This window comes from Amblyraja radiata, chromosome 17 (assembly GCF_010909765.2).
Source record: "Amblyraja radiata isolate CabotCenter1 chromosome 17, sAmbRad1.1.pri, whole genome shotgun sequence".
Lineage (NCBI taxonomy): Eukaryota > Metazoa > Chordata > Chondrichthyes > Rajiformes > Rajidae > Amblyraja > Amblyraja radiata.
This window is the reverse complement of record NC_045972.1, coordinates 8195280-8216010: the sequence shown is the minus strand read 5'-3', so window position 1 is coordinate 8216010 and position 20731 is coordinate 8195280. Positions and strand designations below refer to the sequence as shown.

General features: G+C 43.1%; 1 protein-coding gene across 1 annotated transcript in view; it reads right to left on the bottom strand.

Moving 5' to 3' along the window:
• Positions 1–19080, bottom strand: part of LOC116982459 (B-cadherin-like) — a 40060-nt gene extending 20980 nt beyond the window's left edge. The window contains exons 1-2 of the mRNA XM_033035693.1: positions 18773–19080; positions 18421–18520 (exon numbers count right to left, since the gene is read on the bottom strand). Coding sequence (XP_032891584.1) covers positions 18421–18520; positions 18773–18829 — 157 coding nt within the window. The 5' untranslated portion in view covers positions 18830–19080. The remainder of the gene's footprint in view (positions 1–18420; positions 18521–18772) is intronic.
• Positions 19081–20731: the final 1651 nt, after the last annotated feature.

Sequence of the window (20731 nt, the reverse complement as noted above, 5' to 3'; positions counted from 1 at the left end):
AGTCTGAAGATGGTTTCGGACCCCCATCATCACATATCCATGTCCCCTCCACAATTCAAAACTCATTGGCCGGTGGTTCATTCCACAGCAAGACAATTATCCCAAACATACTGTTAAAGTAACAAAGGAGTTTTTCAAAACTAAAAAATGGTAAATTCTTGAGTGGCCAAGTCAATCACCCAATCTGAACCCAATTGAGCATGCCTTTTATATGCTGAAAGGAAAACTGAAGGGGACTAGTCCCCAAAACAAGCATAAGCTAAAGATGGCTGCAGTACATGCCTGGCAGAGCATCACCAAAGAAGACACCCAGCAACTGGTGATGTCCATGAATCGCAGACTTCAAGCAGTCATTGCATGCAAAGGATATGCAACAAAATATAATTTACATGACATTGCTGTGTCCCAAACATTATGGTGCCCTGAAATAGGGGTGGGACTATGTATAAACACAGCTGTCATTTCCACATGGCGAAACCAAAATGTATAAAAATGGCCATTATTAAAATCCGACTGTGCACATTAACCACAGAAAACTCCTCCTCAAAACAAGACCAGCTCATGTTCCACACTTGCAGCTGCTTGTGCCTCCTCACGTTTGATCATGTTGAAAAGTTGGCTCGTTTTCACTCAGTGCTATTTGACAATTGCCAATGGTGGAGCGAGAGAAATCCTGGACGTGCAGGTGTGGGTGTAATATGACTGGAGGGGGTTTCAGACTTTGGCAAATGCATACCCGTGTTTGATCCTGGTAAGAATATTTAATTATGTAGAGAGATTAGAACAAAGCCTTTAATATTGGACCATTCAAAGATATTATCAAAAAAGCTCCAGGTACTGGAAACCCAAAATGTAAAACCCAAAATGCTGGAAAGAGAATTAGTTAATACTGGGGCATAGAATAGACTATTGAAGATTCAACCTTACAAAACGCTAATTGGGCCACACTTGAAGAACAGTGTGCTAGATGCAATTGTGCGAGAAAATGGGCAGATTCCACAGGTTGGTGGCTAGATTTGGGAGGGGGGGGGGGGGGGGGGGGGGGGGGAAGAAAGCGTTTAGGCTGGATTTATTTTTGCCTAGAGTGAAGGAGGCTGAATGGTGACCTGGTAAGTATCCAAGATGATGGATAGCCATGTGTAAGAAGGAACTGCAGATGCTGGTTTAAACCGAAGATGAACACAAAATGCTGGAGTAACTCAGCGGGGCAGGCTGCAGCATCTCTGGAGAGAAGGAATGGTGACGTTTCGGATAGCCATCTTGGGGTAGATGGTCAGAATCTTTTTCCTAACAGGGGGTTATTAAAAACAGGAGCGTAGCGTTTTAAGATGGGAAGTAGGAGAATTAAGTTTTAGCTCACAGTGGTCGATATCTGGATTGTGCTGCCAGGGCTGGTGGAATCAGATTATTATATTTAAAAAGGGATTTCCACGACACTCACATGGGCAAAGTGCAGAAACACATGGAAGATTCTAACCATCCATTTCATTCTACCAAATCAAACTGTATATTTCCCTCTCCAACAGATTCACAGCAGTGCTGTGAAGAATCCTTGTAAGAATCCTTGTAAGTCCTGCGCAAATTATTAATTTAAAAAAAAAATATTGTTACATTAATTTCTAGTCAATCTAGTTTGCAGGCCAATTATAAATATGAATGAAATAACACTTGGAAAATATCCGAGTGGATGAAAAGACCCTTTCTAAGATTCCAAATACATTTGCCCAAAGGCAGTATGTCACATTTACAAAATCCATTTTAATTGCTGCTATCCTTATTCAGCTTGTGGAATATTGTTTGCGATCATTCCACTATAATGCCCACTGGAATCATACTGGAGCCACATTAAAGAATATGATAGTGAAGAAATACAAAATTGACTTCCCAAATAGACATTATCCTCAGCCAATTTAGAATTCATTGTATTTTAAATAACCGTTACTTTAGAGTGGTAGCCATTTCAAGACTGGGCTTTAAAACTTTTTTAAAAAAAATTTAAGAATTTATTCTCAATGAATGAATAATTAAGGCTTTTGTTAATTGTCAAAATCTCCAGAGCAGACTATTTTGGTACCAATGCCCAGGGCAACTCAATTCTGAACATGCTTCACTTCCTCGACAATCTTCCAACATCAAACGTGTATGCGATTTTTTTATTTTTAATTGCCAAACAGCAGCTCGTGAAAATTCTAACCGAAAACAAATGGGTTTGAACAACTCACCAAGTGGTCTTAAAAAGTTTCTGTAATCAACCGTGTCATTTATTCAAGTTTTTATTTAGTTCTATTGGACTTCAAACCAAATTTAACTTCTGACCACTTATAGAATGAATCGCAGGCTATTTACCCATCTTGGAACCTGGAGATGCTTGCTTCTCATTTACAGGCTAAATTTAGCACATGGCCATCCACATAGCCCAAGTAAATCCCATTCTTGCACAAGTAAATTGGTTGCAACAACATCAATACTCACTCCCAGCACCCTAGTGTCTTCTCACCATTTATATGGAACTTCTCACAAGGACTACAATACAAATATTATTCACATCCCAACAACATTCAAGAAACTCAATGCAAACAAGGAAAAAGCAGCCTCATCCATCTCATTAAACATTAATTCCCTCCTACTCTAGGACACACTGACTGCAGTGCATCACCATCGACAAAGTGCAACATGCCAAGGGCTTACCATAAACTTGCCACCTCAGCCACTAAGGACAGCAAGTCCATGGGAACACCAACCCACATTTTCCAAATCTCACATATGTCTGAGCTGGAAATGCATCAACATCCCTTCATTGTTGCCCAGTCTAAATCCTGGAACTGCCTGCCTAACAGAATTATGGGATGATCTCTGCCTGACCCATTCGATCTTTAGGAGACTAACACTTCAGGAGCTTTTATCTGCATATTATTTTCTTGCCGTGACAGTATTCAGCCTGAATCTTGAAACAACCTAAAACTAGGAATCTGGTATGTTCAGCTCACTAGCAATGTTATGCCATAAGAGCTTTGAACAAGGGTCTTCTTCGAACTAAAAGAACAAATAATTCACTATATGTGGTGTTTATATAAACAGATAGACAAACACATTAGACCAAGATGCTATGTCCTCCATATACATGCCATTTACACAGCTATAAACATGTAACAAACTAATCTTCAGTAGAGACACTTCGGAAAATACTGAATACGCCAGCCGTCTATGCCATTAATTACACCACAATTACAGATGACAAAGACATCCACACCTGCAACATTACAGGACTACCGTCCCCAATTTATTGCATCTTCACTAGCGTAACGTAACAAAATGTGGAAAAGTGAAGGGGTCTGAATACTTTCTGAATGCACTGCAAGTCTCTCTGACTTGATCAAATATATCAGAGGGCACTGTGGGAAGTGAGGGAAGATATTCTAAGAGCCCTGTTGGAGATATGGATCAAGCAAGTGAGGTGCTAGAATACTGGAAGGTGGCTAATGTTTTGCATCCATTTAAGAAGGACAGCAAAGAAAAAACCTGGGAACTATTGGCCAGCAAGCCTAACAGCTATAGTAGGAAGATTACTAGAGGATTGAGAGAATATACATGCATTTGGAAAAACAGGGGTGATCAGAGATGGTCAGCATGGTTTTGTGCATGGGAGATTATGTCTCAAATTTGATTGTGCTTTTGTGATGTAGTGCAACCAAGGAGGTTGCTGAGAGCAGGGTTGTTAACATAGTCCATATGGACTTCAGCAATGTGATATGGTTCCGCATGTTAGGCTACTCAGGAAGGTTAGATTGAATGGGAGTCAGGGAGAGCTGTGAATCCAGAATTAGCTTAAGGTGGGAAGCAGAGGGTGTAGATAAAGGTTTTTTTAGAAGTCCATGACAAATAGCGTGCCTCAGAGATCAGTGCTGGCCCCATTGCTGCTTGTCATTTATATCAATGATTTTGATGAGAACACACTAGGCACGATTAGTAAGTTTGCAGATAACACTAGAATAGGTGGTATCGTCAGTGAAGTTGGTCACCAAGAATTACAGCAGGTTCATAACCTGAGCAGATGCACTGATGAGGAATGGATAATGGATTTGAATTCACATAAGTGAGCGATGTTGAATTTGGGAAGTCAAACCAGGACAGTATCTTCACAGTGAACAACAGGCCCTGAGGGGTGTTGTAGAACAGAGGGATGGATCTAAGAGTACAAGTACATGGATGAATAGATGATCCTTAGAGCTGTATAGAATCATAAGGGGAAAAGATAGGGTTAATGTACAGAGACTTTTCCCACCGGGGTAGGGGAAAGAAAGAACTAGGGTGTAAGTTAAGAGGGGAAGAATTTAATATGAACCTTAGGGGCAACTTTTTTGTCCCCCTACACAAGGACAAGGGTACATGGAACAGACTTCCAAAGGTGGTAGTTGAAGCGGGTACAATAGCATTTAAACAACATGTTCATTGAATGGAAAGATTTAAGACAAGGGCCAAACACAGACAAATGAGTTCAGATGGGGCATGTTGGACAGCACAAATGAGTTGGCTTCCCGGCATGCTTCTATGCTGTAAGAGTTTATGACTATACAACAAGAATTATGACCTTGGCATGTCGCCATTTGTTATTACACATCAAAAAACACCTGGCATGCAATCAAAAAGATCATTAAAGGGGATTTCCTTTGTTGCATTCTGATCCTTCTACTTTGGTGTTTCTTGATCTGGTATCCGAGGCTTGGCATGCTATTATTCTAACCTCACCAGAAATGAAGCATAATTGCCAAATAATAACTCACGAAAGACACCCACTCTTTCACCACATCAAGGTGAATAGAAAATGGTGAATACCATGTGAACTCAATAGCCATAATGTCAAGCAAGTTGCTTGTACAGGAAGGACATCAGAAAAACAAGCACAGTAACTCAGTTCTGTTGGACTGACAAATTGCATGTCATGCCCAAATGCTGAATCATTAAAGCTGCCATGATAATTCAAAACCTCATCTGTTTTGGCATCCAATTCAGGTGTTGGAGCATTGACTGGTTTTGGAAGGAATAAAGGAAAGATTCATCAGGCAGAGTCCTGGGGTGGTGGATGTTGAGGCCAAGGCAATTATTCAGAGTTTAATAGAATGAACAGTAGGTGACAAATACAAAATCCCTCGGAGGGCTTAACAGAGGAGATACTGGGAAGATGCTCCTCTTCAATGTGAAGTCTAAAATTGAGGACAATGGTCTCAAACAAATTTGAAGTTAGAGGAATCATGTTTCAGAGTAGAGAAAGTGTTTAAGAAGGAACTGCAGATGCTGGAAAATCGAAGGTACACAAAAATGCTGGAGAAACTCAGCGGGTGCAGCAGCACCTATGGAGCGAAGGAAATAGGCAACGTATCGGGCCGAAACGTTGCCTATTTCCTTCGCTCCATAGATGCTGCTGCACCCGCTGAGTTTCTCCAGCATTTTTGTGTGCCTTTCAGAGTAGAGAAACTGCTTCACTCAAAAAGGAGTGAATGGTTAGAATGTTTTACCCCAGGGGGTTGTGGAGGTGCATTCATTGATTGCATTTAATATTGGTCAATAGATTTTTTGAATATTAGAGGAATTGAAGCAGAGGGGGATAGTGTAAGAAATTAGCATAGATGTAAGAGTTCATCCAACACGTGATTCAACAGCAGAGAAGCTGAATGATCCACCTCTACTAGTACATTCTTATATTATGTCCCTCCCCCCCCCCCTCCTCATCTGAATTCTGTCTACGTAAAGAGTTCCATGTCCACACAACATTTGGAACAATGAGCCCAAAAATAATTCAGAAGAATGATTTTCTCAAATAATTTGTACTGATTTCACTTTGGTAAAATGGTCATTTTGATTGAATTTATCCGGCCGACAAGTGACATTGACAAGGGTGACCACTGTGTTCGCGTCTGTTTGACCTGGTTTAACAGAATGATAACATTCTCTTTGAAAAGATCCTTGTATTTCCTCGTAACTGAAATGCCCAAGTATGAGAGCTTGTTTTTTTCCCAATTATGAATGGCAAGTTGGTAAGATCCGAGGGTTGTACTTCATAGTTAATGGGAAACAGTTTGCTTTTTCCAAGATTTATCTTATAACCTGAAAATTGACCAAAATTATTGAGCAGTGGCATAGCAGAATGCAGAGAGGTGCCTGGGTTTGAGACAACAAGCAAACAGTCATCAGCATATAGTGAGACCTTATGCTGTGTACTGCCCCTCCAAATACCGGCTCTGTCCTCACAGCTGCGAAAGGTCATGGCAAGTGGTTCAATAGCCAAGTCAAAAAGCATGGGGCTCAGAGGACACCCCTGGTGGGTTCCACGATGCAAGTCGAACGACTTGGACAACTGGGAATTAGTTTGAACTGAGGCTGTGGGATGAGAGTATAGTAACCTGATCCATGAAATAAAGTTCGTTCCAAAACCAAATTTGTCCAGAACAGCCCATATAGATAGATTTCAAAACCAACAACATTTTGTAACAACATCAGGCCTCTCATCACCATCTATTTGCATCAGGTTTTTCTTAATCTAAACCAGCACCACCTTTTATTCCAAGCAATGCTTGTACCAATTAATATAATAGGATCAGAACACCGGTATTTCTTTGTGAACTAATCTGCATAGCTACCACTAAGTTACCCCATTTCAACTCTGTCTTTGCCCCATACCAAAGTTGCCTCCAACAAGTGCAAAAATGGACAAAACTGCAGTTCCTCATATCTAACTGCTAGAGGAAAGCAGCAGGGCAGGCAACATATGTGAAGGGAACTGGTCACGTGGCGCTTTGGGTCAAGGCCCTTCCTCAGACCGCAGTCAAGGCCTCCCGACACCAGCACTGCAGCAGTCGAATTTCTGCTCTAAGATTTCAGCACCTGCAGTCTCCAGTCTCTTCCTCTTTGGGGCAATGGGAGGGGAAATCAAGACTGCTTCAATACTGAACAAACAAAAAAAGGAAGTAAGGAATGCATTCCATGGGACTATCCAAGAAGAACACACTGTGGTGGGGCATCTATTCTAGGAATACCCCTGCAGAACAGGCAAGAATGTAGAAGGAAAATACACACACACACACACTAAAAGATGTGTATCCAGACCAGCAACACGGTGGATATAGATCTGAAGAGTCGAATGTAATTCACCTTAAAGGCATGCCACCTGACAAAACATGAATCAATAGAATATATTCTCTACACATTCACCATTATAACAGCGTTCTTAAATGTAAATCCTTGCTACAACCACAAATGTGTTATTAAACCCACAGGCACAAAAAAGGTAGACTGTAATCATTTTGCCTCGCCCTGTTTCTGCAACTGCCGAAACTGGTTTCACAGCCTCGGGTGTTCAGTTACTCCAGCACCACATTCCAGCCCAAACACGCCCAGGATCAGAGGAATCTGCAGCACAGCCAGAAAAATCCATGCGCTCATATACAACCCTCAAAACCAAAACTAATTGAATTGGGTTAGTTATCTAGTCAGGAACCACTAGTGACATTCAGTCTAATAGGGGTCGAGTGAGTTTGATCGATTCCAATAAGTCACTATTCTCAGAAATAGGGAAGAGCTGGGTAGCAGTTCATGAATTCTGCAACATGAACTGCCAATGTTTAACCAACAGAGGAACACAGGAAAATAAATAGCAACGCAGTATAAATACTGACAATGCTGGAGCGAAAGCTTACTTTCCTCTTTGTTACGCCTATTCACAGGTGAAGACCCAAAAGTCAACAGCAAGAGACTCAAAACACAGGATGCAGTTCTCTTTTGACACAAGCAGCTTATGTTATCCAACCCAGCATTTCCCACATGTAATGCTCTACCTCTTTGAATTTGTTCCTGTCAAGAGAAATCGAGTGCTCTGGGGACGATATCACAAGTCGGCTTTCATAGCAGTGGTTGGTGCCTTTGCTCTCATACTGATAAACAACCAGGAATGAGGAGTGATCCACATTCTGTTGTTTTGCACAATCCCGCCCGCAGGCTTTGCCACTTTCATTTCACTGTACACCTTGTATGTGTAGGTGACAAATAAAGTTGATTTGGTTGACTTGACATCCCCATAGGGGCAGACTTCAATGGAGCTTCTCAAAATATGAAATCAGGTTTGCCCTTTCACATAGAAATTGTCATCTCCTCTTCCTACAGTTTCACCCACATCTAGCCAGACAGGTGTGGTTTACAAACCTGCAGTCTGAATATTGATTTCTCCAATTTCAAGTAACCCTTGCTTTACCTCTCTCCATCCCTCCCTCGCCCTAGTTCTCCAGTGTTTCACTGTCCTTCCAAATCATTTTACTGATCGGATGCCTCCTTGTCACCTCCCCTCAGCTAACAATGAACCTTTCTACATTTCCCCATCATCACAAACGTTGAACTGTCATTTTCACACATTACCCTTCCATATCTCTAGACTCCCTCTCCCGTGACTCAGGCTGAAGGATCTCCGCAGAAAAAAGGTCATTGTGCCTTCTCTCCAGGGATGCTGCCTTACCCGCTGAGTACATTAGTTTGACCATTTACACACCTAGATATTAACGTTTCTAGAGAAGTAAGCACTTCAATTAAATAAACAAGTTAAACAAAAAATACCCAAACTAAATATTTTGTTCTTTATTCTTTTTCTCCACAACTTGTCAGCTACGAAGTGTCCTAGCCTTACAAATCTTTATGTATTGCCTTCAAAGCCCTCGCAACAAGCACAGGAACAGGCCCTTTGGCCTAAAATGTCCTCAGCAAACATGACGGCAAATTAAATTAATCTCCTCTGCCTGCATATGATCCATATCTCCCAATGCCCATTGTCTATCTAAAGGCCTCCTAAATGCCACTATTACATCTGACTCCACCATCCCTGACAGCATATTCCAGACATCAACCACTCTGCATGAAGGGGGAAAAAAACTAAAAAAAAACTTGCCCTGTACATCTCTAAACTTTGCAAATATGCATTGGACCTACATTACATACAAAAACTACTCAAACTTGTATTAAGTATAAGTACTGTATTACTCCAGTAGGAATAGCCTATAGTAGGTATCTTTTCACTTTCATTGTAACACAATTCAAGAAATTGAAACTGGGCCTCAATGCAATGACAGATGAGGGGAACTGTTTCTAGGTTGCAAATGGGAACGTTGTGGATTTTAATAATAATAATAATAATAATAATGGATGGGATTTATATAGCGCCTTTCTAATACTCAAGGCGCTTTACATCGCATTATTCATTCACTCCTCAGTCACACTCGGTGGTGGTAAGCTACTTCTGTAGCCACAGCTGCCCTGGGGCAGACTGACGGAAGCGTGGCTGCCAATCTGCGCCTACGGCCCCTCCGACCACCACCAATCACTCACACACATTCACACACAGGCAAAGGTGGGTGAAGTGTCTTGCCCAAGGACACAACGACAGTATGCACTCCAAGCGGGATTCGAACCGGCTACCTTCCGGTTGCCAGCCGAACACTTAGCCCATTGTGCCATCTGTCTTAGCGATGGATTAGTCACCGTGCATGTCATTTGTTAGGGATATGGTTTCCCAGTTTAACAAAAGTGGCAACACCACTGCTATAACCCAGATGCTCTCGTTTCTACTTTGGCACAGGGAGCAAATGACTTAAAACAAGAATGGTACTCTTTAAAACAAGAGCAGAAGTGTTCTTTGAACTATAAATACACAACAAAGTGTACAGGGCAGCTCAGCAATGCTGCAGATAGTGCAACCGCCTAGGGGCTCCATTTGATTTTGATCAGCAGTACTATCTTTGTGGAGTTTGTATGCTCTCCCCAAGTGCTGCGGTTTTCTCCCACATTGATGTGCAGTAAGTTACATCAATTGGGTACTGTAAATTGCCCCTAGTGTGGACAATTGGTGGCTCATTGAAAGGGGTAGAAACTGGTTGTTAAGTAGGCATAGGTGAGGGGATACTTTGCAGGGAAATGACAGGACTGATCCGAGAATGAGAATAGACCTCGATATCACAAGGAACACCACACTGTGAAAAAGACCATCATCAATAAAAGTCTTCCGATAATCCAAAATGGATGCAAGTTTACTGCAAACAATGTATTGGCACCAAAGGAATGGAAGCAAATTTCCTAGACATAATTCACAAGAATCATACAATATGGAAACTAGCAGCTACTGTAATCATATCTTCCAATTTTATGGTTTAGATGTTATTATTTTAAAGAAAACCTTTCTGAAAATGATAACCGTATCAAGCCATATCGACTGACTATCAGATTCAGAATCTGCAGGGTTCTTCTGTGGGCATCAGGGTCATGGGAGTGTAAACCCAATTGGGGCTCCCCTCTATACAAGATTCTCAAGTTTGCAGATGACACAACTCTGGTTGGTCTGATCCAGGATGGGGAGGAATCTGCTTACAGACAGGAAGTCACACAGCTGGCATGATGGTGTCACCTTCCCCCCCCATCGACGAACCGTACACTGCGGGTAAGATCACCCTCTCACACTGGCCACAAACTCTTTGAAGCACTTCCCACTGGAAGGCGACTCCGGACTGTCAAAGCTGCCACAGCACCAATCTCAACTATGAACTGTCTTTGGTTGCACTGAGGACTACAGTCTTTTTTTATTGGGGCTTCTAATTTATTGATCTTTGTGTTATATATTATCTATGTATAGCTTTTACAGGCCTTTTATGCATCTGAAATTAAGAATTTCATTGTTCCATTGTTGGTACATCTGACAATTAAACACCTTTGCCTGGACTCTTGTATCAAATAATTTAAGCATGTTAAACTTATCGGTAGGTAAGATTTGCATTAAATTAAGTTCAGTCAATTGGTACTGGGTCAATTAAGTAATTGTGCAGAAAATAAACAAGCAGATTTGCCAGTAATACTGAAAGCATAATGGATTGTGATAATTTTGACCTGTTAAACTAATGACACAATTCCTTACAAAAACCAACGCTGTGTTTTACTTTCCCAAAGTTTAAATTTTAACCACTTGGGCAGAAGATTCAAAATGTAGTTAGTGTATCACATTACATTCATAGCAAAGTCATACACAATATGAACTTTGTTCTTTGCCACTCCTCCCTGATGATGAATAAACAAATTCTTGAATTAGCAAATGCAATAAACATTTAATTGGTCAGGTAGTGTCTATAGAAGGTGAAGCAGAGTTAACATTTCAGATCAAAGATGAATCAGAAGAAGTAGAAACAAAGAACTGCAGATGCTGGTTAATACACAAAAAGACAAAAAGTGCTGGAGTCACTCAGCAGGTCAGGCAACATCTCTGGAGAACGTGGATAGGTAGAAGCAAAGATCATAGATGATCTTTGGGTGGAAGGGTATGGACATGAAATATGTCAATACTCATTCATGTTCTCCAGAGATGCTGTCTGACCTGCTGAGTTACTCCAGCACCTTGTGTCCTTTTATCAACCAAAAGCACTGGATTTCCTCACCAACAGACCACAGTCTGTTAGGGTCAACAACCTCACCTCCTCCACTATAACACTGAACACCGGCATACCACAGGGCTGTGTGCTCAGCCCTCTCCTCTACTCCCTCTTCACCCACGACTGCATCCCTAAGTACGGATCCAATGCCATCATTAAGTTTGCTGACGACACCACGGTGGTAGGACTGATCAGTGACAACGATGAGTCAGCCTGCAGAGAGGAGGTCCAGCACCTGACAACCTGGTGTGCCAACAATAACCTCGTCCTCAACTCCAAGAAGACGAAGGAAATTATTGTCGACTTCAGGAAGGTCAGAGGAGGCAGTCATACCCCCATCCATATAAACGGGACTGAGGTGGAGCGCGTCTCCAGCTACAAATTCCTCGGGGTACATATCTCGGAGGATTTGTCCTGGTCCCTCAACACCTCCAAGCTGATCAAAAAGGCACAGCAGCGCCTTTACTTCCTGAGGAGGCTCAAGAAAGCCCACCTGTCCCCCCAGATACTGACCAACTTCTACCGCTGTACCATCGAGAGCATCCTGACCACCTGCTTCACGGTATGGTACAGCAGCTGCACTGTTGCGGACAGGAAGGCACTACAACGGGTGGTGAAAACCGAGCAGCACATCATCGGTGCCCCGCTCCCTGCCATGGATGCCCTCCACCGGAAACGGTGTCTGAGACGGGCTGGGAAGATCATTAAAGACCCCTCCCACCCCAACCATGGACTGTTTGCCCTCCTTCCATCAGGGAGACGGTACAGGAGCCTCAGGTCTCGTACCAGCAGGATGAGGAACAGCTTCTACAATCATACCATCGCATTGCTGAACTCGGAGTCCCGCCGATAGATTCCTCCGGTCCCTCCGTCCCCATTGTTTAATTATTCTGTATTTTTGATTATTCTGTATCTTCTTTTTTTTAAATTTCTATATGCACTACTACTACGGACTGACGCAAAACTGCATTTCGTTGTACCCATACTCAGTATTTGTGCAATGACATTAAAGTTGAATTGAATGAATTGAATTGAATTCCAATTGAATCTCTGCTTCACCTTCGATAGATACTACCTGACCAATTAAATGTTTACAGCGTTTGCAAATTCAATTTGTTTATTTGCCAGGAAGGGGTGGAAAAGAACAAAGTTCATTGTGTGTATAGTTTGGCTATGAATGTAACATGACACACTGCCTACATTTTGAATTCACTGCACAAAAGGTCAAAATTTATACTTGAGGAAAGTCAAATACGTGTAAAACATCAGTGTACAGCACTCCCATTGAAGGTTTAACATTTAAAAATACTTTCTGGAAGCTAAATCATTAACTGCTTCTCAGGCAGTGCTCACTAACCTACAGGGTATTTCCACCAGCCTCTGATCACCAGCAGTTCCTCGATTTCAAACCAGCTTATGTTAAGAGCCCAGCCAACATGTACAAACACGATAAATGAAACACTAATCAACATAATAAATCCATGGTTCCATCTTAGACATGGTTTTATTTACATTTCCGCAGTTCCTTATGTATCCCCTAGCTCTCCATTCAAATTTAACTGTGAACATTGACCATGGCTGAGGTACATCTAACCCTGGAAGCAAATTCAAGTTACATCTTTCTCTGCTCTTTTATCATTCCTGAACCAAAAACTAAACAATCGAGTTCTATCAACCTTACACAAGCCTTTGAACAGATACAATTTTCCAGCATTCCAACTATCTGCATTTTTGCCATACGAGATGACAACCTAGTAACTCTTCATTACAAGGTACACAAAATTGCTGGAGGAACTCAGCGGGTGCAGCAGCATCTATGGAGCGAAGGAAATAGGCGACGTTTCGGGCCGAAACCCTTCTTCAGACTGATAGGGGGTGGGGAAAGAAAGAAGGACAAAGGGAGGAGGAGGAGGAGCCCGAGGGCGGGCGGATGGGAGGAGACAGCTAGAGGGTGAAGGAAGGGGAGGGGGGGGGGGGACAGCACGGGCTAGCCAAATTGGGAGAATTCAATGTTGATGCCAAGGGGACGCAAGGACCCCACCTTGCGTCCCCTTGGCATCAACATTGAATTCTCCCAATTTGGCTAGCCCGTGCTGTCCCCTCCCCCCCCCCCCTTCCTTCACCCTCTAGCTGTCTCCTCCCATCCGCCCGCCCTCGGGCTCCTCCTCCTCCTCCCTTTGTCCTTCTTTCTTTCCCCACCCCCTATCAGTCTGAAGAAGGGTTTCGGCCCGAAACGTCGCCTATTTCCTTCGCTCCATAGATGCTGCTGCACCCGCTGAGTTCCTCCAGCAATTTTGTGTACCTTCGATATTCCAGCATCTGCAGTTCCCTTTTGAACTCTTCATTACACACACTTCTCCAAAATAAAATTAAAAAAATTATGATTTCATTTCACCAAATCATTTTTTTTTTTTACGCTTCACAGTATCCATCTCTGACAAACCATTTTCATACGAGGTGCAGTCTTATAAAAAAGTTCCTGACTCAAAGTTAATTTGTTTTAAATGGATGTCAAAGACTTCAAAACAGAGGAGTGGTGACTTTTCTGATCTCTTAATCAATAGATTGCAAAATAAACAGGGCTGAAGTAGAGATGAAAAATAAAACAAGCCCCAAACCAAAAGGCTACGGTTGTTGTTGATATGTGATTGTAACTGATCAGCTGGAAGGGTTACAGAAAAGAACACCACAACAATGTTGTCATTATTAGATAGGCATGTGTCACAAGTCATGTGAAACTTAATTACTGCCCTGGCAATTCACTCATTCAATTCATAGGGCGATGAAAATAAACCATGACTTTCCGTGTTGATGTAGTCAATTTCTATACATCAACACATTCCATGTCTGAGATTTATAGAAATGGCACAGTAGAGGTGGTGGCCATGAAGCTTAATGGGTCGGAGGCGATTACTTGAAAGAAAGTATACATTGTTCTAATGCTATAAGGAATGATGTTTCTCTTTATGCTGCTCCTCATTATCCTATTTAAAAGTGACAGCATGACTATATGGAAAATATGTTTAAAATGGTGGCAAGAGGCTGGGTGGGGAGGAGGGAGGAAAAGAACAGGCATGGTGTTTGGACATTATTTAATTATCTAATTCCTTCCTGGCAAATAAAACTTCACCTCACACAAGAAAAAACCCTTGACGATGAACTATTTTATTGGTCCCTTTGTACTATCACGAGTGAATAAAGTATAATGGAACATTTCAAACATATCCTTGCATATCAAGTAAACCTCAGTGGAATGTTACCATCTAAGAAAATGCTGCAGGGTTGAACTGTATCAAACCTTTGTATTTAAATTATGTTCTGTGCCCTCCGTAATGTTTGGGAAAAGAACAGGCATGGTGTTTGGACATTATTTAATTATCTAATTCCATAATTTATTTATTTGCCTCAGTAATCCACAATTTGAGATATGTAATAGAAAAAAAAAAGGGGGGGGGAAATCACATGTGGTTAAACTGCACATGGTCAGATTTTAATAAAGGCCATTTTAATACATTTTGGTTTCACCATGTAGAAATTACAGCTGTGTTTATACATAGTCCCCCAGTTGGCGCCGTCCTGTAGGGGGTATGGCTGCCTAGCCTGCAGCTGTCTGTTTTTTTTCATCTCTTTTTCTTATTTTTAGTTAGTTTAGTGTTTTGTTTTGAGGAGTTCTAGCTTTTTTATGTGTGGGGGAGGGGGGGGGGGGGGGGGGGAAACTAATTTTCAGGGTCCCTACCTGGTCGGAGATGCAGCTTTTCTCCGGGCTGCAGCTTCGACCCGTCCCCGCGGCCTACCAGCGGGCCTGGAGCGGCGTCTCCTGGGGGGACCGCCTGGAGCTTCGGCATCGGCGGCGGCACCGGCACCGGAGCTGCGGGTCGGAGGACGGCGGTGCAGTGCTGGAGCGCCATTGCGGGGCTGGCGGTGACTTCGCTGAAACTCCGGTAACTGGAGCTGGGTCCGTTGCGGAGCTGCGGGTCTGTGGAGCGGCTGCGGGAGGTGGCGCTGAACTTTCCATCGGGAGCCTGGGATCTCTTGATGAGATCGCCAGTTGAGCTCCATTCGGCGCGGCCCTGTCGGCTCCGGAAGCCACGGTCTCGAGTAAGGAGGCCCGACTATGGGTGGACATGGGGATGGGACTGGACTTTGTGCCTTTCCCCACAATGGGAACCATTGTGGGGGGATGTTTTGATGTTGAAACTATCTATTACTGTCATGTTGTATTCTTTTTTTTATGTGCTGCATGGCAAAAAGAATTTCACTACACCTAAAGGTGTATGTGACCAAATAAAAATTTGAACTTGAACTTCATGGCATCATAATGTTTGGGACACAGGGATTCACAGGTGTTTGTAATTGCTCAGGTGTGTTTAAATGCCTTCTTAATGCAGGTATAAAAGAGTTCAGCACCCAGTCTTTCCATCACCTTTGGAAACTTTTATTGCCGTTTATCAACATGAGGATCAAAGTTGTGCCAATGAACGTCAAAGAAGCCATTATGAGACTGAGAAACAAGAATAAAACTGTTAGAGACATCAGCTAACCAAAATAAACTGTTTGGAACATCATTAAGAAGAAAGAGAGCACTGGTGAGCTTGCTAATCGCAAAGGCACTAGCAGGCCAGGGAAGGCCTCCACAGATGATGACAGAAGTATTCTCTCTACAATAAAGAAAAATCTCCAAACACCTGTTCGACAGATCAGAAACACTCTTCAGGAGTCAGGTGTGAATTTCTCAATGATCACTGTCTGCCGAAGACTTCATGAACAGAAATACAGAGGCTAAACTGAAAGACGCTAACCACTGGTTAACCGCAAAAATAGGATGGCCAGGTTATAGTTTGCCAAGAAGTACTTAAAAGAGCAACCAGAGTTCTGGAAAAGGTCTTGTAGATGAGACGAAGATTAACATATCAGAGTGATGGCAAGAGCAAAGTATGGAGGAGAGAAGGAACTGCCCAAGATCTGTAAAACACGGTGGTGGGGGTGTTATGGCCTGGGAATGTACGGCTGCTGAAGGTACTGGCTCACTTATCCTCATTGATGATACAACCACTGATGGTAGTAGCATAATTAATTCTGAAGTGTATAGGCACATCCCACCCGCTTAAGTTCAAACAAATGCCTCAAAACTCATTGGCTGGCGGTTCATTCTACAGCAAGACAATAATTCCAAACATACAAGTTTTTCAAAGCTAAAAAATGGTCAATTCTTGAGTGGCTCAACCCAATTGAGCATGCCTTTTATATGTTGAAGAGAAAACTGAAGGGGACTAGCCCCCAAAACAAGCATAAGCTAAAGATGTCTGCAATCCAGGCCTGGCAGAGCATCACCAGCAACTGGTGATGTCTATGAATCGCAGATTTCAAGCAGTCATTGCATGCAAAGGATATGCAACAAAATACTAAAGACGGCTACATTCATTTACATGACATTGCTGTGTTCCAAACATTACGGTGCCCTGAAATGGGGAGACTATGTATAAACACTGCTGTAATTTCTACATGGTGAAACCAAAATGTATAAAAACAGCCTTTATTAAAATCTGACAATGTGCACTTTAACCACATGTGATTTTTTCTATTACAAATCTCAAATTGTGGAGTACTGAGGCAAATAAATAAATGACGGGTCTTTGTGAGAAAATGCTGCAGGGTTGAACAGTACCAATCTTTTATATTTTAAATTATGTAACTCAATGAAAATACAAAACTGCAAACCCAGTGACTGCTGCATTTAATGACGGTCACTATTGTGACAGTTATTACACCAATGCAAACACATTTTTGCCAGATCCTACAGTGAAGGCTACATAATAAACCCCTGAAGGTTTCAGGGATTAGTTCCACGAGGACTGCTCAATGGACATCAGTCCAGTCTGTGGAAAGTAAACCATTTCAATGAAAAGCACCCATTATTTTAAAACCCCCCAACTCTTTCCTATGAGTCACAGGCACACTGCGTTTGTCAGAAGACTCTTCTGAGGTAAATGGAATCTGTTTATGAAATTTGATGGCATCCATTTTGTACAAAATCGATCCAAAATCAAACACAGAAAATAGTTCAAAACATAGGTAGCAAAACTTTTTAAAAAAAGTTTTGAATATAGTTGTTTGATGTAGTTATAAACTTTTAGTTTAGAAAACACAAATTGGCCAAAAAGTTGCTGTCTACCCAAGATGATAATGTTATCTCGATAACTGCACACCTGTTCACAACTTTACTGGAACCACAGTAGAGGAACAGGTCACAAAACCACTCAAAGATTTTTCAACGGTAGCAAGTGGTTTGTATTTGGAACAGACAATACACAGTTGCAATTCACAGAGCAGCTCGACTTACTGCAAGGCGCATCTGAGGAATACATACACACCTTCATAATCGAAAGTGCCGTTTCCGCCCAAACACACACGCGGTGCAGATGGCCACAACCTTTTTAACCATCCAATTTTCACTGTGCTTTTTTGGGGGGAGAATGCGCGTTGTGAGGAAACCACCACCGCATCCCTCCCTCACCACCTACCTCCCCCCTCATATCATAGCATCGCTGGTCTAGTTCAGATATACAACATGGAAACCAGGCCCTTCGGCCCACCCCGACCATCGATCACACCATTTCAACATTATCTCACTTTCCTACACACCGCGAGCAATTTACACAGACCAATTTACGCCTTCGGGATGTGGGGTGGGTGGGAATCTGGAGCACCCGGACTAAACCCACGCGGTCACGGGGGGGGGGGAGGACATTATAAAAAACTCCACACAGAGAGTCGCCGAAGTCGGGCTCGAACCCGAGTCTCCGGCGGTGTGAGGGGCAGCAACTCTACCGGCTGTGGAGCTGCGCTGCCCCCGAGACAATGTCCACTCCGCTAGTAATCTCCACCCTTTCCTGGCAAGACTCTGGAATTGCCGCCGGGCACCTTTCCCGCGTTAACCCCCCCACCCCACCCCGACACCCTCCCACCGTCTCACCTCTGCCGACGACTTGACCCGGCGCCAGAGACTCCACGTGGAAAAGGTACGTGTCCTGAGCGAACCCTGGGCATCGCGGTGAACCCTCGCCGCCCCAGACCTGTGGAGGAGATGCCGCTTGGTGTTAGACAACAGAAACAACCTCCCAACCAGTCCCCCCCAACTCAACCCTTGTCCAACCCAACGCCACTCGCCGCAACTGTCCCCGCTCGAGTAACTCCAATTGCCGTGAGATCAATAAGATGACGGGGAAAGACAAGGAGCGCAGTTTACATCTGGGATCGCAGCGGCCAAACTCTCCCGCTGGGCGGGCGGGCGGACACACCTGAGGGCGGCGGCGGCCAGGACTTACCTGGAACAGCAGCAACAGCGCGAACACTCCCAAGGAGAAGGTAGAACTACTACTCATTGCAACGCCAGTGATTGCCTGCTCTTCGTCTCTCTCCGGTATTGCTCTCAGTCTCTCTCCGGTATTACTCTCAGTCTCTCTCCGGTATTGCTCTCAGTCTCTCCCCGGTATTGCTCCGTCTCTCTCCGCTCTGCTTCTCCTGCGTTGGGGCTTATTGCCAACTTCCGCCTCTGAGTAAGATTTAACGCCTCGCCAACTTCAGGAGGCGTTGCTCCCAGTCCAGGTGCGAATCGCTACCTCGGCTATTGGCTGCCGTCCGGATGTTTGTTGCCTATTTTGGGCAGGCGTTTACCTGTCGGCAGGTGAGAGCACAGCGTCTCCCGTGGAAAACCCCCTCCCCCTCTCTCCATGCACTGACGCAAACTACTGAGACAATTTTGCACCCAATTCTCGCCTCGCTACCGAGCGCTTGCAAATCTCACTGTAACATCTGGAATCAATATGTTAGATCCCAAGAGACAACATGGGTTGTACTGGGGTGGGGCCCGACGTAAATTGTTGCTGATATCATTGTTGTGACACTGAAGAGATCAAATGTCCACCCACAACGACGCCGTCTAAGCTGCCAGTAAGGTTATACATGACCAGAACCAGTCTACAGATACAACCGCCAATAGACACAACATGCTGGAGTAACTCAGTGTTCCTTTAGGAAGGAGAGGAGGAGGAAGAATTTCTTTAGTCAGAGGGTGGTGAATCTGCGGAATTCATTGCCACAGAAGGCTGTGGAGGCCAAGTCAATGGGACGGGAAGCATCTCTTGGAGAGAAGGAGCAGGTGGTCTGAAAAAGGGTCTCGACCCGAAACGTCACCCATTCCTTTTCTCCAGAGATGCTGCCTGACCCGCTGATTTACTCCAGCATTTCTTGTCTATCTCCAGTGTAAACCAGCGTCAGCAGTTGCTTCCCACACAGATTGAACCTCGCCCATGAAGATTCTTTAAAGTAACACCATTCCTTTAGGACCAACGTTCAAATAGCATGTTGTTGTAGTATTGAAATACAATATTCTTTGTTGGAGAATACTTTTTAACCAAAAATAAAAATTCAATTATTTACAAACAATAATATTTTAAAACCAGCTGTACTGCCAAATACAAAAATGACTGAATATTCTAAATACTAAATATTAAATAACTATATTACAATCCTGATCTAGGAGGCAGTCAACCCTCCACAATGCTCAGCGGTCCTGGAAACCCCCCATGGTGCCTGTGGGCACCGCATGTTCCTTTTTGAGGTTCTTTATGTTTGTGTGGGAAAACAAATAATTTGGAGACTGCTTCCTGTAGTTTATCGAACTGCGTGTAGAATTTGCCCTTTTCCACCCATATTTGGCTCTTATTGGTAGGGGAGTGTTTTTAAAAACTGCTGCTGAGAAAGTTGTTGGCTGCAACCTTCTCCCCATCCAGTGGCGGGCCCTGAAACTTGAACAGTTATGGGGCCCCTTCGCAACCAGGAACGAGGTCTGGGCAACCACTGTTATCTTCATCAATGGGGTTGTTCCACGACAGAACACCACAAATATTAATTTATGTCATAAATAATAATAGTGTTTTCAATTATTTATAATTATTTTATATTAAATATATTTAGAATGAAACATCCTTAATGTGAATGTTTATCGTTTACGGCTAGCCTACATGATACTTTAATAACCGTTTAATTTTATTTTAATTATTATTTTGTATTGAATTACACTATTATACATTTTTTTTTAAATCCTTCTCATACAGTAGACTCCAAATTTTTAAACAATGTGGACTAAGCATGATATTCACCTCCAGAAATAAATTTAGAAATATTGGCCGGGGGTCCAGGAGGCTGGGCTAGGCCCCCGGTTGGGTCCAGGGGCAGAGCCCCCTGAAGCTCCTGCATTTTCAATAAATTGAAAGTAATTCTCA